This window comes from Rhincodon typus, chromosome 23, assembly GCF_021869965.1.
Source record: "Rhincodon typus isolate 14 chromosome 23, sRhiTyp1.1, whole genome shotgun sequence".
Taxonomy (NCBI): domain Eukaryota; kingdom Metazoa; phylum Chordata; class Chondrichthyes; order Orectolobiformes; family Rhincodontidae; genus Rhincodon; species Rhincodon typus.
The window spans coordinates 20,993,761-21,004,152 of NC_063354.1; the positions used below are offsets into that span (position 1 = coordinate 20,993,761).

At 40.1% G+C, this 10,392-nt stretch overlaps 2 protein-coding genes across 5 annotated transcripts in view; both read left to right on the forward strand.

Annotated features, from left to right (window-relative positions):
* The window catches only part of rpl38 (ribosomal protein L38), a 474,590-nt gene extending 469,147 nt beyond the window's left edge, over positions 1-5,443 (forward strand). Inside the window, exons 4-5 of the mRNA XM_048611034.1 lie at positions 4,204-4,326; positions 5,362-5,443. Of these exons, the coding sequence (XP_048466991.1) occupies positions 4,204-4,326; positions 5,362-5,387 (149 nt within the window). The 3' untranslated portion in view covers positions 5,388-5,443. The remainder of the gene's footprint in view (positions 1-4,203; positions 4,327-5,361) is intronic.
* The window catches only part of abca5 (ATP-binding cassette, sub-family A (ABC1), member 5), a 132,074-nt gene that overhangs the window by 55,416 nt on the left and 66,266 nt on the right, over positions 1-10,392 (forward strand). The window lies entirely within an intron of this gene.

Genomic DNA, 10,392 nt, shown 5'->3' on the forward strand with positions numbered 1-10,392 from the left:
CTCTCCCTATTTATTTCAGAACCCCCTTCCCCTCCCCCTTTTCTGATGAAGGGTCTAGGCCCGAAACGTCAGCCTTTCTGCTCCTATGATGCTGCTTGGCCTGCTGTGTTCATCCAGCTCTGCACCTTGTTGTCTGGGATTCTCCAGCATCTGCAGTTCCTACTATCTCCAAATAAAGGGATTGTTGACAGTGAGGTGGGGGTGGGGGGGAGAAGAGGCTATATGCCTGATAATGGGACTTTACCTGTAGGTGAAAATGAATTGACTGTACTGACAGCAACTCATTTCATGACAGGACCTGGGGTGGGTAATAAAGGAAGGAGGTGGCCATGCTCTTAAAGTTATTAAACTTCGATATTGAGAACTAAAGATTGTAATGTCCCAAGCGGAAAATGAAGTGTTCTTCCAGCTTTTATTGCACTTCACTGGAGCACTGCAGTGGGCCTGAGACAGAAATGTTGACATGGGAACGTGGTGTGTTGAAGTGACAGGTAGTTGAAAACTGAGGGTCATTTTTATGCACCTATCACAGGTGTTTCGCAAAGTGGTGACCCCGTCTGAATTTCCTCTTAATTCCTTGTCATACAAGACTATTTATTATTTTGAATTTGGTGGAAATGTCCATTTTTAATGAGTATTATGTTGGACATTGACATAGTGTTGATGACTGATTTATCATTCTTAATTACAAAAGAAAAATACTGTGGACAGTGAAAATCTGTTCTTTGAGAACAGAAACTGCTAGTAATATTCCAATGGGGCATCATCAATGGAAAGAAGAAACTTTAGTAAAAAGGTTAACGTTTTGTCTGAACTGGAAGAACTTAGCGATATCATAAGTTTTGAGCAAGTGGAGGTAGAGAAAGCTTTTGCCATTAGCATTGCTCATACCTGCAACTTTTAAAATTTTTCTCTTGCTATTTATAGCTTCTCTAGATCTCTTATCTATTCTTTATTTCTTTACTTGGCTGAGTCCAGCCCTTGCACCATTATCCTTTTTTGCCATTTAATCTTCTGCCTTTTCACAAACCTTAAATTCTTTCCTTGCTTGCCTATGTATTTTAAGAACTGTTTTATCTCCTAATTTCTCCACTTCTGACGAAGGATCATTGACATGATCCATGCATTCTGCCTTCCTTTCAACAGATGTTGCATGACTTGATTCTTTCCAACATTGATCTATATTGAAGTATGCCTTTGTTTATGATTACTGCAGCACTTCATTCTTGAAGCCATCACCTGTTGTATTGAAGCTATTAACACCGAGTATATCTGAAAATATTGAGAAACTTTATTATCAGAGAGTGCCATCGGAACCAAACCTGGTGGTTAACGCCATGCTATATTTACTCAGTAAATGTTACTTTCGATTTGGGTTGTATGTAAATGCAATAATAATTTTAAAACACAACTACTGGTGATCTGCACCTGAGGAGAGAAAATGCTGAAGAAATGATGCAGAGGCTGATCTTCAAATTAATGGGACTGTGGAGGGATGGAATTTATACATAAACGGGTTGGTTGTGTTTATACATGCTGGTTCTTCACTTCTTCTAGGGTTGCCCCAGAAAGTACTGATCCTTAGATGCTTGATCAGTTGTCTATTTTCTGTCAGGGATAATGGCTCTTTTCATTTTAAAAGGGTGTAATCAAAAGACGGTGGGAAAGCAGATAGTGTGAAACCGAGAGCACAGGCCCACCTGGGACAACAATAGCTAGTTCTTCAGAATACTCAAAATTCTGACTTATTTACTGATCACTACTTTCCTGAGCATTTCTGAAAAGTTGGGAAATTCCATATATGTGCACACTTAATTACAGAGTGCGTTCTTATAATTGTCAGTGATGTGGAAGCGTGGATTGCCTGGTGTCAATTTCATCACCTGTAACTTATGAGGCCCTGGTAACGAGAGCACAGTGAAATAGAAATCACATGAACAGCAACAAGCAGTCCAGCTTTGGGAAGGGAGGGAACACTTAAAAACGTGAGAGAAAAGGAGCAGGGTTGGTTGTGTGCTTGACAATGGGGGTCACATTTGTTAATGGAAGTGAAAAGTAAACCTTCAGTAAAATAAAGCCAAAACAATTTTTTTTAAGGCTTCATGGTAGATGCAGGGGTTATATTGATCCCTGTAAAGTACTGCTAATTAGAGAATTGACTTGTCATACTGGAGGCTGGGACATTCATAGTACAGAGAGGGGAAGAGTTCCTGAAGTGTGTCCAGGTGAATTTTCTTAATCATTTTTTCTAGCCCAGTGAAGGAGGAGGTATTTGCGAATATGCTTCAACAAAGTGAGGTGGATCAAGTCATTGTTTCCTAAAATATCCTTTACTATGATAGTATTTGAGATTTGGTTTAGTAATAGAAGAGAACAAGGAGCAATTTAAGGTAATAGTAAGGGTTGAGCATAGATCTATCCTAGTTAAGTTTTTGAGACAACAAGGTGCAGGGCTGGATGAACACAGCAGGCCAAGCAGCATCATAGGAGCAGAAAGGCTGACGTTTCGGGCCTAGACCCTTCTTCAGAAAAGGGGGAGGGGAAGGGGGTTCTGAAAATAAATAGGGAGAGAGTGGGGGTGCGGATAGAGGAGAGGAAACAAACAGGTCGAAGGGGCGGGGATGGAGCCAGTAAAGGTGAGTGTAGGTGGGGAGTTGGGGAGGGGATAGGTCAGTCCAGGGAGGACGGACAGATCAAGGGGGCGGGATGAGGTTAGTCGGTAGGAGATGGGGGTGCGGCTTGAGGTGGGAGGAGGGGATAGGTGGGAGGAAGAACAGGTTAGGGAGGCGGGGACGAGCTGGACTGGTTTTGGGACCCAGCCCTGCACCTTGTTGTCTCGGATTCTCCAGCATCTGCAGTTCATATTATCTCTAGTTAAGTTTTTATCTGATTTTACAATATTGGCAAATTGCTTTTGGAAAATGTGTTCTGATACAGTTCGTATATTCTGAAAGGAGTAAAATGCAGGGAACCCAAATGCAGAGCTCCCTGGTTGAATAAGTGGAAGGAAGCAAATGCCTTCAGTTATATTTTTGTCTCATTAACTCAGCAATTTCGGTGAAGGGGCTGGATTTGAACAGAGGAAGTAATTGATAGAATTTGTTCCTGAATAATTGCACTTGCAGTATTTTGATTGGGTGGCTCAGATATTTAAGGTAGTTGGAATGTAAAAGAGCCACCGGTCACAAGTATGAACTCTCGGCTTGAATTCTTTGAAATTGAATTTAGTCAGTAATGTTCAATCATCAATAAAGATTAAATTTAGAGGCTGGAGTAAGTGAATATGTGCCATAAAGGGTTCTGGGAGAGTGGTCACACAATGTGAAAGATGTCAGTTTATCAGAACCTTTTTATGGGGAAAATAGAGATTGTAAATTGGAGCTCGTGGACTTGTGCAATCTGATCTGAGCCAGATAGGACTGCAATACTGGAGACCGCTTAATGGAACAGTCAGTCTAGCTCATTGATTTGAGAGAAACCGGTTGCTGGGTCAGAATTTCCTGTAACTGCAGATGAATGTTTCATTCTAATGCTTTTAATGGACTAAGTGGAGAAGCATTAGAATATTGTCTCTGCACTGCGTAGATAATTCATCAGGGGCACGTGAAGTTATGGCATTTTTATTTTGTGAACCAGTTAATAGTGAAATAGGTTGAAGCTCAGAATTTCTATATATTTGAATCAATGTTATTATCTCAGGGAAGTAACTTCAGTATATGTAGCTATATCCACAAACTGCCAATCGAGTAGCTTGGCCCTACTAACGGCAAAGGTATCATAGTCTCTAAAGTTTTAAGTGGCCTGGATCAAAGGGCGTTTTATTGTTAGTCTTGATGTGAAGGTAGGTAAAGAAGTTAATTTTAGTTCTAGATATTTTTAACCAATCTGTTCAGACATGCAATTTCACACCTTTGGAGCAGGTGGGATTTAAACCCAGCCTGCCTTGCCCAGCGGTAGGGACACCTAAATTTTTAGTTATGCATTTGTTGTAACTAATCACTTACATCGACTTAAAGTCGATTTGTATAAGTTTGTGGTCTTGGAAAGTCATGAGATTTCAATTTGCATTGCTTGGACAGCATCAACTTCTGTTGCTTGCTATGTTTTGGAATAAGCCTCCTTTTTTGTAGGAATGCAATTTGGGAGTTTCGTCTGAAAGATTGGTTTTGTCTTATTAAGACAATTTGTCTTTGTTTTGTGTAGCTGTGAAAATTAAGAAGAATAAGGACAATGTCAAATTCAAAGTTCGGTGCAGCAGGTACCTATATACATTAGTCATCACGGACAAAGAAAAGGCTGAGAAACTCAAACAGTCCCTGCCTCCAGGTAAGAAATGTGTAGAATGTGCACGTTGGTGGGTGTGAGGATGGTCCAATTGTAATTTTGCTGGAAAAGTTTAGTGTTACAATTGGCAATATATTAGTTAAAACCTGAAAAAAGTGTAAACATTTTATGCTGTAACACAGACAAATTTGAAATTAGAGATTCATGTAAAGTTGAAAATCTCTTTAAGGACTGAAACAATATTTACCTAATGATATAAAGATGGTGTTGATATTCAGTTTTAAATTGATGGCTAAGGAATAAGAACTAAATGCACAAGAGCAAATCAGCATGGAGTGTCTGTTAGCTGCTGTTTCAGCTTTTCAAGTTCCCCTTGACATGAAATAAACTTCCAGTTACGAATTAAATTACAAATCCATAGCTTATGTTGGGATGTCAGTGAATTTGCTTCTTTACAATTCATTTGGTATGAGTTCCCAATTTGAAAATTCCTTTACTAATGGAATCCAAACCACTGCTTTGAGATGATACCTTAACTTCTATAGCCTGTTAACTTGGTACTAGTCCAGCGTTGTGGTTGAGTTTACAGCACTAAAGTGTTACTGCATCTGAAATGCTGTTTATTAGATAAGACATCAAACCAAACCCAGTCTGCCCTTCACTGTGCAAGTGATGCAGGGCACTATTTGAAGAAGAGGTCCTTTAACCCTCGCTTCTTAGCTATTTTTTCCTCAAGCATGACTTCAAACAAAAAAACTCTTTTTATCTTGTCATTGCTTTATTTGTGAGAGCTTGGTTTGTGAAGTTGGCTGCTACATTTTACCAGTTATTATACTTGTATATAAAATGCTTTCAGATGTGGTGAAAGATGCTATAAGTGTTAATTTTACTGATTACTAGCTGAATTTTAGATTTTAAAAATTCAAATTACTCTCGCCATGAAGGAAACTTAAATTAATATTCTTCCTTTTCATGTTTTTAAATATCATGTTAATGGGTGTTTATTTGGATAGTGTTCTAAGATTTTTTTTTGTGCCTTTACATTACTCTAACCTTAATTATTTTTTCCCCCATTAGGTCTGGCAGTGAAAGAGCTGAAGTAAACAGTTGAAATCTCTAGATGATGTTCAGATTTTATTGAATAAAAAAACTACAAAAATTGCTTTGTGATTTGCAATATTTTTACCTACCCATCCAAACAGATGAGTTTGCCAGCAGCACATACCATTTTGGGTTCACAAAATGCACTTTGAATACAAGTCAGTCTAATACTGTGTACTGTGTAGTCATTTTGTAAAGAATTAATGCAATCAATTTGTGCACAGTGCGGTCATGCAGACAGCAGTGAGAAATGGCTAGTAATTTTCTTGTATTTGTTGAATGAGGTAAGTATTGGCCAAGCAGGGGAGGAGGAGTGGGGGAAGAGAGATAGTGAGAAGACTTCCATTGTCTTTGTTCACAAAATTTTTTGAGTTGGTTCTTGAATAGTACTTGACCTGACACCATAACTGATCCAAAGATTTCACCTTCCCTCTTCCAATGCTTCCACTGGTTTGCAAGAGGCACATCATGGCTATTTCACTTACGAAAGATGTCTGTCTCGTGTCAGTCAAAGTCACAACTTGCAACGTCTGCTGAAAAAAGAATAAGCTGGTTTTCTTCAAGTTTAAAGTGGCTTACTGGAGAGAATCAAGTTTTTTGGCTGCTGCAGACCAGGTTTCTCTGCTGGTATGATTAGCTTTTCTCTGTCTGGCTTATGGTCCAAGTTCTCCCTCTGACTGACAGACAATCACATGATTGTTAGCAGGTCATGTTGTCATTGGTTTGTGGACTAGGGACCAGTCAACTTCACTTGTTAACAACACCCCACTCCAGTTTGTGTGCTTCTGGAAACCATAGATAAGAGTTCACAATAGGTATCAAATTTTTTACTCTCAAAACGTGCAGGAATCTTTGTAAATCCCTGGAATCCAAAATTCTTTCTCATTTCAGTCCAATTTTTAAAAGCACACAAATAAAAATGCAGTCTTTACAAGTCACATACATTTTGGTATACTATTCTTCCACATGATTATACATGTGTAACAACTACAGTATTGTTGTTTCAGAAGGCAGAACGAATCCCGAGATAGGATAAATGCTTTTCATTTTAAGGCTAAACTCCTGTGCATTTCTTGGCTGTGCCTAAGGAAGCCACTATAATTTCTGTTTACTGCTTCCTGCTCCTTGTCCTGGATTCTGGTGGCCGGTTGGTAGATTCGCACATTCCAATGAATCTGTAAAGCTATATGACATAATAGTTGGTTGGTTAGCTCAGTTGACTGGTCAGCTGGTTTGTGATGCCAACAGCATGGGTTGAATTCCTGCACTGGCTGGTAACTATGAAGGACACTCTTCACCCTCTCCCCTTGGATGAGGTGTGGTGACCCTTTGGTAAACTACCACCAGTCATCTCTTTGCCATGCAAGAGCAGCCCTAGTTCCAGTATGACTGTGGCAACTTTATCTTTGCAACATACCTTCCTGAAACCCCTATCTGCCTGCAACCTTTTGTATATTGGTTTTATCAGTGTCTATTCTGGCAGCAAGCTCTACATTCAATCATGAGTCCAACTTGGTTTACCAGCTGCACCACTGCCAGTATGTGAGAAGCAATTCTAAGAAAATAGCACGTCCATTATAATATCCCAGTCCCAATCCATGTGTGATGGCTGTCTTCCAGTTTGCCTTCCACATTCGCTCCCAGTTGTTTGATTTCCTGTTAGATTTGCTGATATTGTTTCATTGGTGTCTGGTGCCTTTTCTTATTTGTGTTCTGCTAGTTTTGGGTTTCATTTCCTCTAAATAGGTATCTCATCAAGTCCTATGGTAGATCATTGGTTATGTTCATCTGCTTTCCATGGGAAAGCCAGATGTTAGTTAACACTAGAGACAAAAAAAAACTGCAGGTGCTGGAATCTGAGGTAGACAAACAAGAAGGATTATACGTGAAACGTTGACTTCTCCTTTCCTTCAGATACTACCTGGCTTGCTGTGTTCTTCCGGCCTCCTGTTTGACAATTAGTGTTAATTAATGTAGACATTGGGGTTTGGAAGGAGGGGGACGGTGGTGAAATCAGAAAATTGGGTTACTCACTGAGCAGTGAATATTACTGTACTGTTGGTGGTCTTGCTGTATTCCTCTGTACCTCTGTATGCCATCTTTGTCCATGGCAGGTAATGAAAATCTCAAGGGTACCATTTAGGGTGGTACTGGAGCCATGTGCAACTGTCATGCTTATGATGTGAGGAAATATTCTCTACACCCAACTAGCAAGTCAATTATTTGAGGGTGGGGGAAATCCTTTGTTGCTACCACGCAAGATATCTTTTTCTGAAATGTTTTGCTATGTTGGTTTAAATTCAAAATCAAATTTAAAATTGCAATTGAACGTCAAGGTAATTTAGAAGTCAACAAGTTAATACCTAAGATTTGTAAGTCATTGGTGAATGCTGACTAGCTGTAAACAATTCTTATCAATTCAAAATCCTTTATTTTTGCTAAATTAAATGTTACAATTAAATTAATGACTGGTGGTACAGATCAGCAAAGTGCTACATTTTCATGTACATTTACTATTCAGCCTGCAAACACTGAATAGATTACCCAAAGATGTGTGCTAGCAGTCAACACTCTCATTGCTTGGACAATTTGGCAACAAACAACTTGAATTGTTCTGACAGTGTACCTGAAAACAGTTTTACTAAGGGTTATAACATTTACCCTATTATGGATGAAATTGACTCCAGAGATATAGCTTTGTTGCTATGTTTTGAAGCCTCCTAACTGTCTTGAGCTACTCTCCGGGCATACTAGTTTGTTAATCATATCGTTTAATGTTCCTTGAGAGTGGAATTGCTCGAGGTTTTGTGGGGCAGGCCTTGTTGTGTCCCCTTGGTTGACTGACTCAATTCCTTCTACACTCATGGTTACCAAACACATCAGCAGTGTTACAGACCATGGAAACCGTAAAGAGAGAAAGCAGGAGATGTCAGTGTCACCAGTTAGTTCTCTTTTTTTGGCATCTCCATGTTCTTAAATATGTTTTCAATAGTTCCACTGACCTTTCCTTTCCATTTCTATATGGGCGAGCATCCCTGTTCATCAGGATCTTGGAGGTTCTTGACAGCTGCATGATTGCCAGTTTGGTTTTGCAAATATAATCTAATTAGCCCTTGATGCAACTGGGATAACGGTTCATATTTTGTGAGGATTGGCAAACCTGTGGGATCAGTGTTTAGCTGTAGATGCCTGATACTCCCCAATGTAATGTGGGGGTAATTGGGGTACCAGTTTAATAGTTGGTCAGGACTGAGTCTTGATTTTTAATAGTGTAATTTCTGCTATGCAAATATTTACTTAACTGCAGCAAAACCCCCTAACATCTGTTTAAATGGATATTTTCAGAGGATTCCAGGGATAGGTTAATAGGCCAACAGAAACCTTGATTTCCCAGCTTGTTTCCTCAGCGTCTGCCACATCAGGAATTTTGCAGGAATCTGATGTGCAGTTCCCATCTATGCTACAACAATTATCTGGCCATTGGAAAATCTGCACCAGCCATCTGCCACTGAGGTTCTAAATTATGGTTTCATGTTGTATATGTCCTCCATCTGAGGATATGTATATTCTTGCCTGTTCCATGTGATCATGTAATCAGGCACTACTACAAATGTATACCAATTAACTTTGTATGTTGTGATCCTCTTTAGGATTTTGGTCAGTGCTATAAATTCAGTGATTTGGCTGAAAGTAACTTTTGAGATCGTTATGGGCTAATCTACATTCAGAGTAATTAGTTTGTTTAAAGTGCACATTGGCCACAAACAAAATAATCCTTTCGCGTCAGCAATCTGTGGGTTCTCAAAACTCGCTGGACTGCTGTGTTCCCTGAAAGTTGAAAACATTTGAACTACTTTTGTCTTTTAACTTTAGTATGAGAGTTTTGAATTTAGCAATGATTAGAGTTTTGTCCACTGTCGTGGCAATTTGTTTTAACTTTAGAGTCACACTGTCACTCTTAGCCAGTAACTTGAATCATTAAATCTAGCTATCTTCATTGCAGGATTTTAGATTAATCGCCACCTTTCCAAACTTTTCAGTTTTTTTTTCCTTTGGAATTCAAATCATCGAATATATTTGTTTCTAAGTCCCAATTAGCAAGATTCAGAATTAAAATATATGCCTCCTAGTGATTGGTGAACTGTGACAGAAACCAGAATCGTCAAATCCTTAAACTTTGCAGCATATTTTTAATCCCAATCCAATGCAGAATTTGTTACAATGATCCAAACATTTTTTTTAAAAAAAAGCTTCAATCCAAATCATGTCATCTCACCAACCCCATATTCCCTCCACACCCCTATCTGCCTTTCTTGGGGACCGCTCTCTCCGTGACTCCCTCGTCTGCTCCACACTCCCCACTAACCCACCACCCCCGCCAAAACAACAAATGACAGACACAAAAAAATCCAGAGATAGTAGGAACTGCAGGTGCTGGAGAATCTGAGATAACAAGATGTAGAGCTGGATGAACACAGCAGGCCAAGCAGCATCAGAGGAGCAGGAAGGCTGACGTTTCGGGCCTAGACCCTTCTTCAGAAATCAATCTCATCGCAGCCTCAACCGTAATTTTGTCTCTGCTCAGTACCAACAGGGCACTGAATGGGATGCTCAGCCAATGATCATATTGGATGGTGGAGCAGGCTGAAAGGGTCAAATGCTCCTATTCGTTTATGTTACAAAAGGGAGTTCCAGAATTTGGAATCACAGTGCATTTTATTCAAATAAAAGTTCCAGAGCACTCAGTGTCCACATCATTGATGAACATCAGTTGCAGCATTGCACAAGTTGCAATGACAGAGCACTACCACAACACCCAACTCCACTAACACCGCACTGCGCAGACTCCCCGGGCGCCGCTGCTGATTGGTCCAGGTCAGCGCCGCGGCTGGTGTCATTGGCGGGTCGCCGTCACGTAAGGCGGCCGCCGGCCAATGGGGAGGCGCCACACTCCAGCGAAGGGGGCGGGGTTGTTTTCCGCCGGGGCTCCGGCTCCTTCAGTTTTGT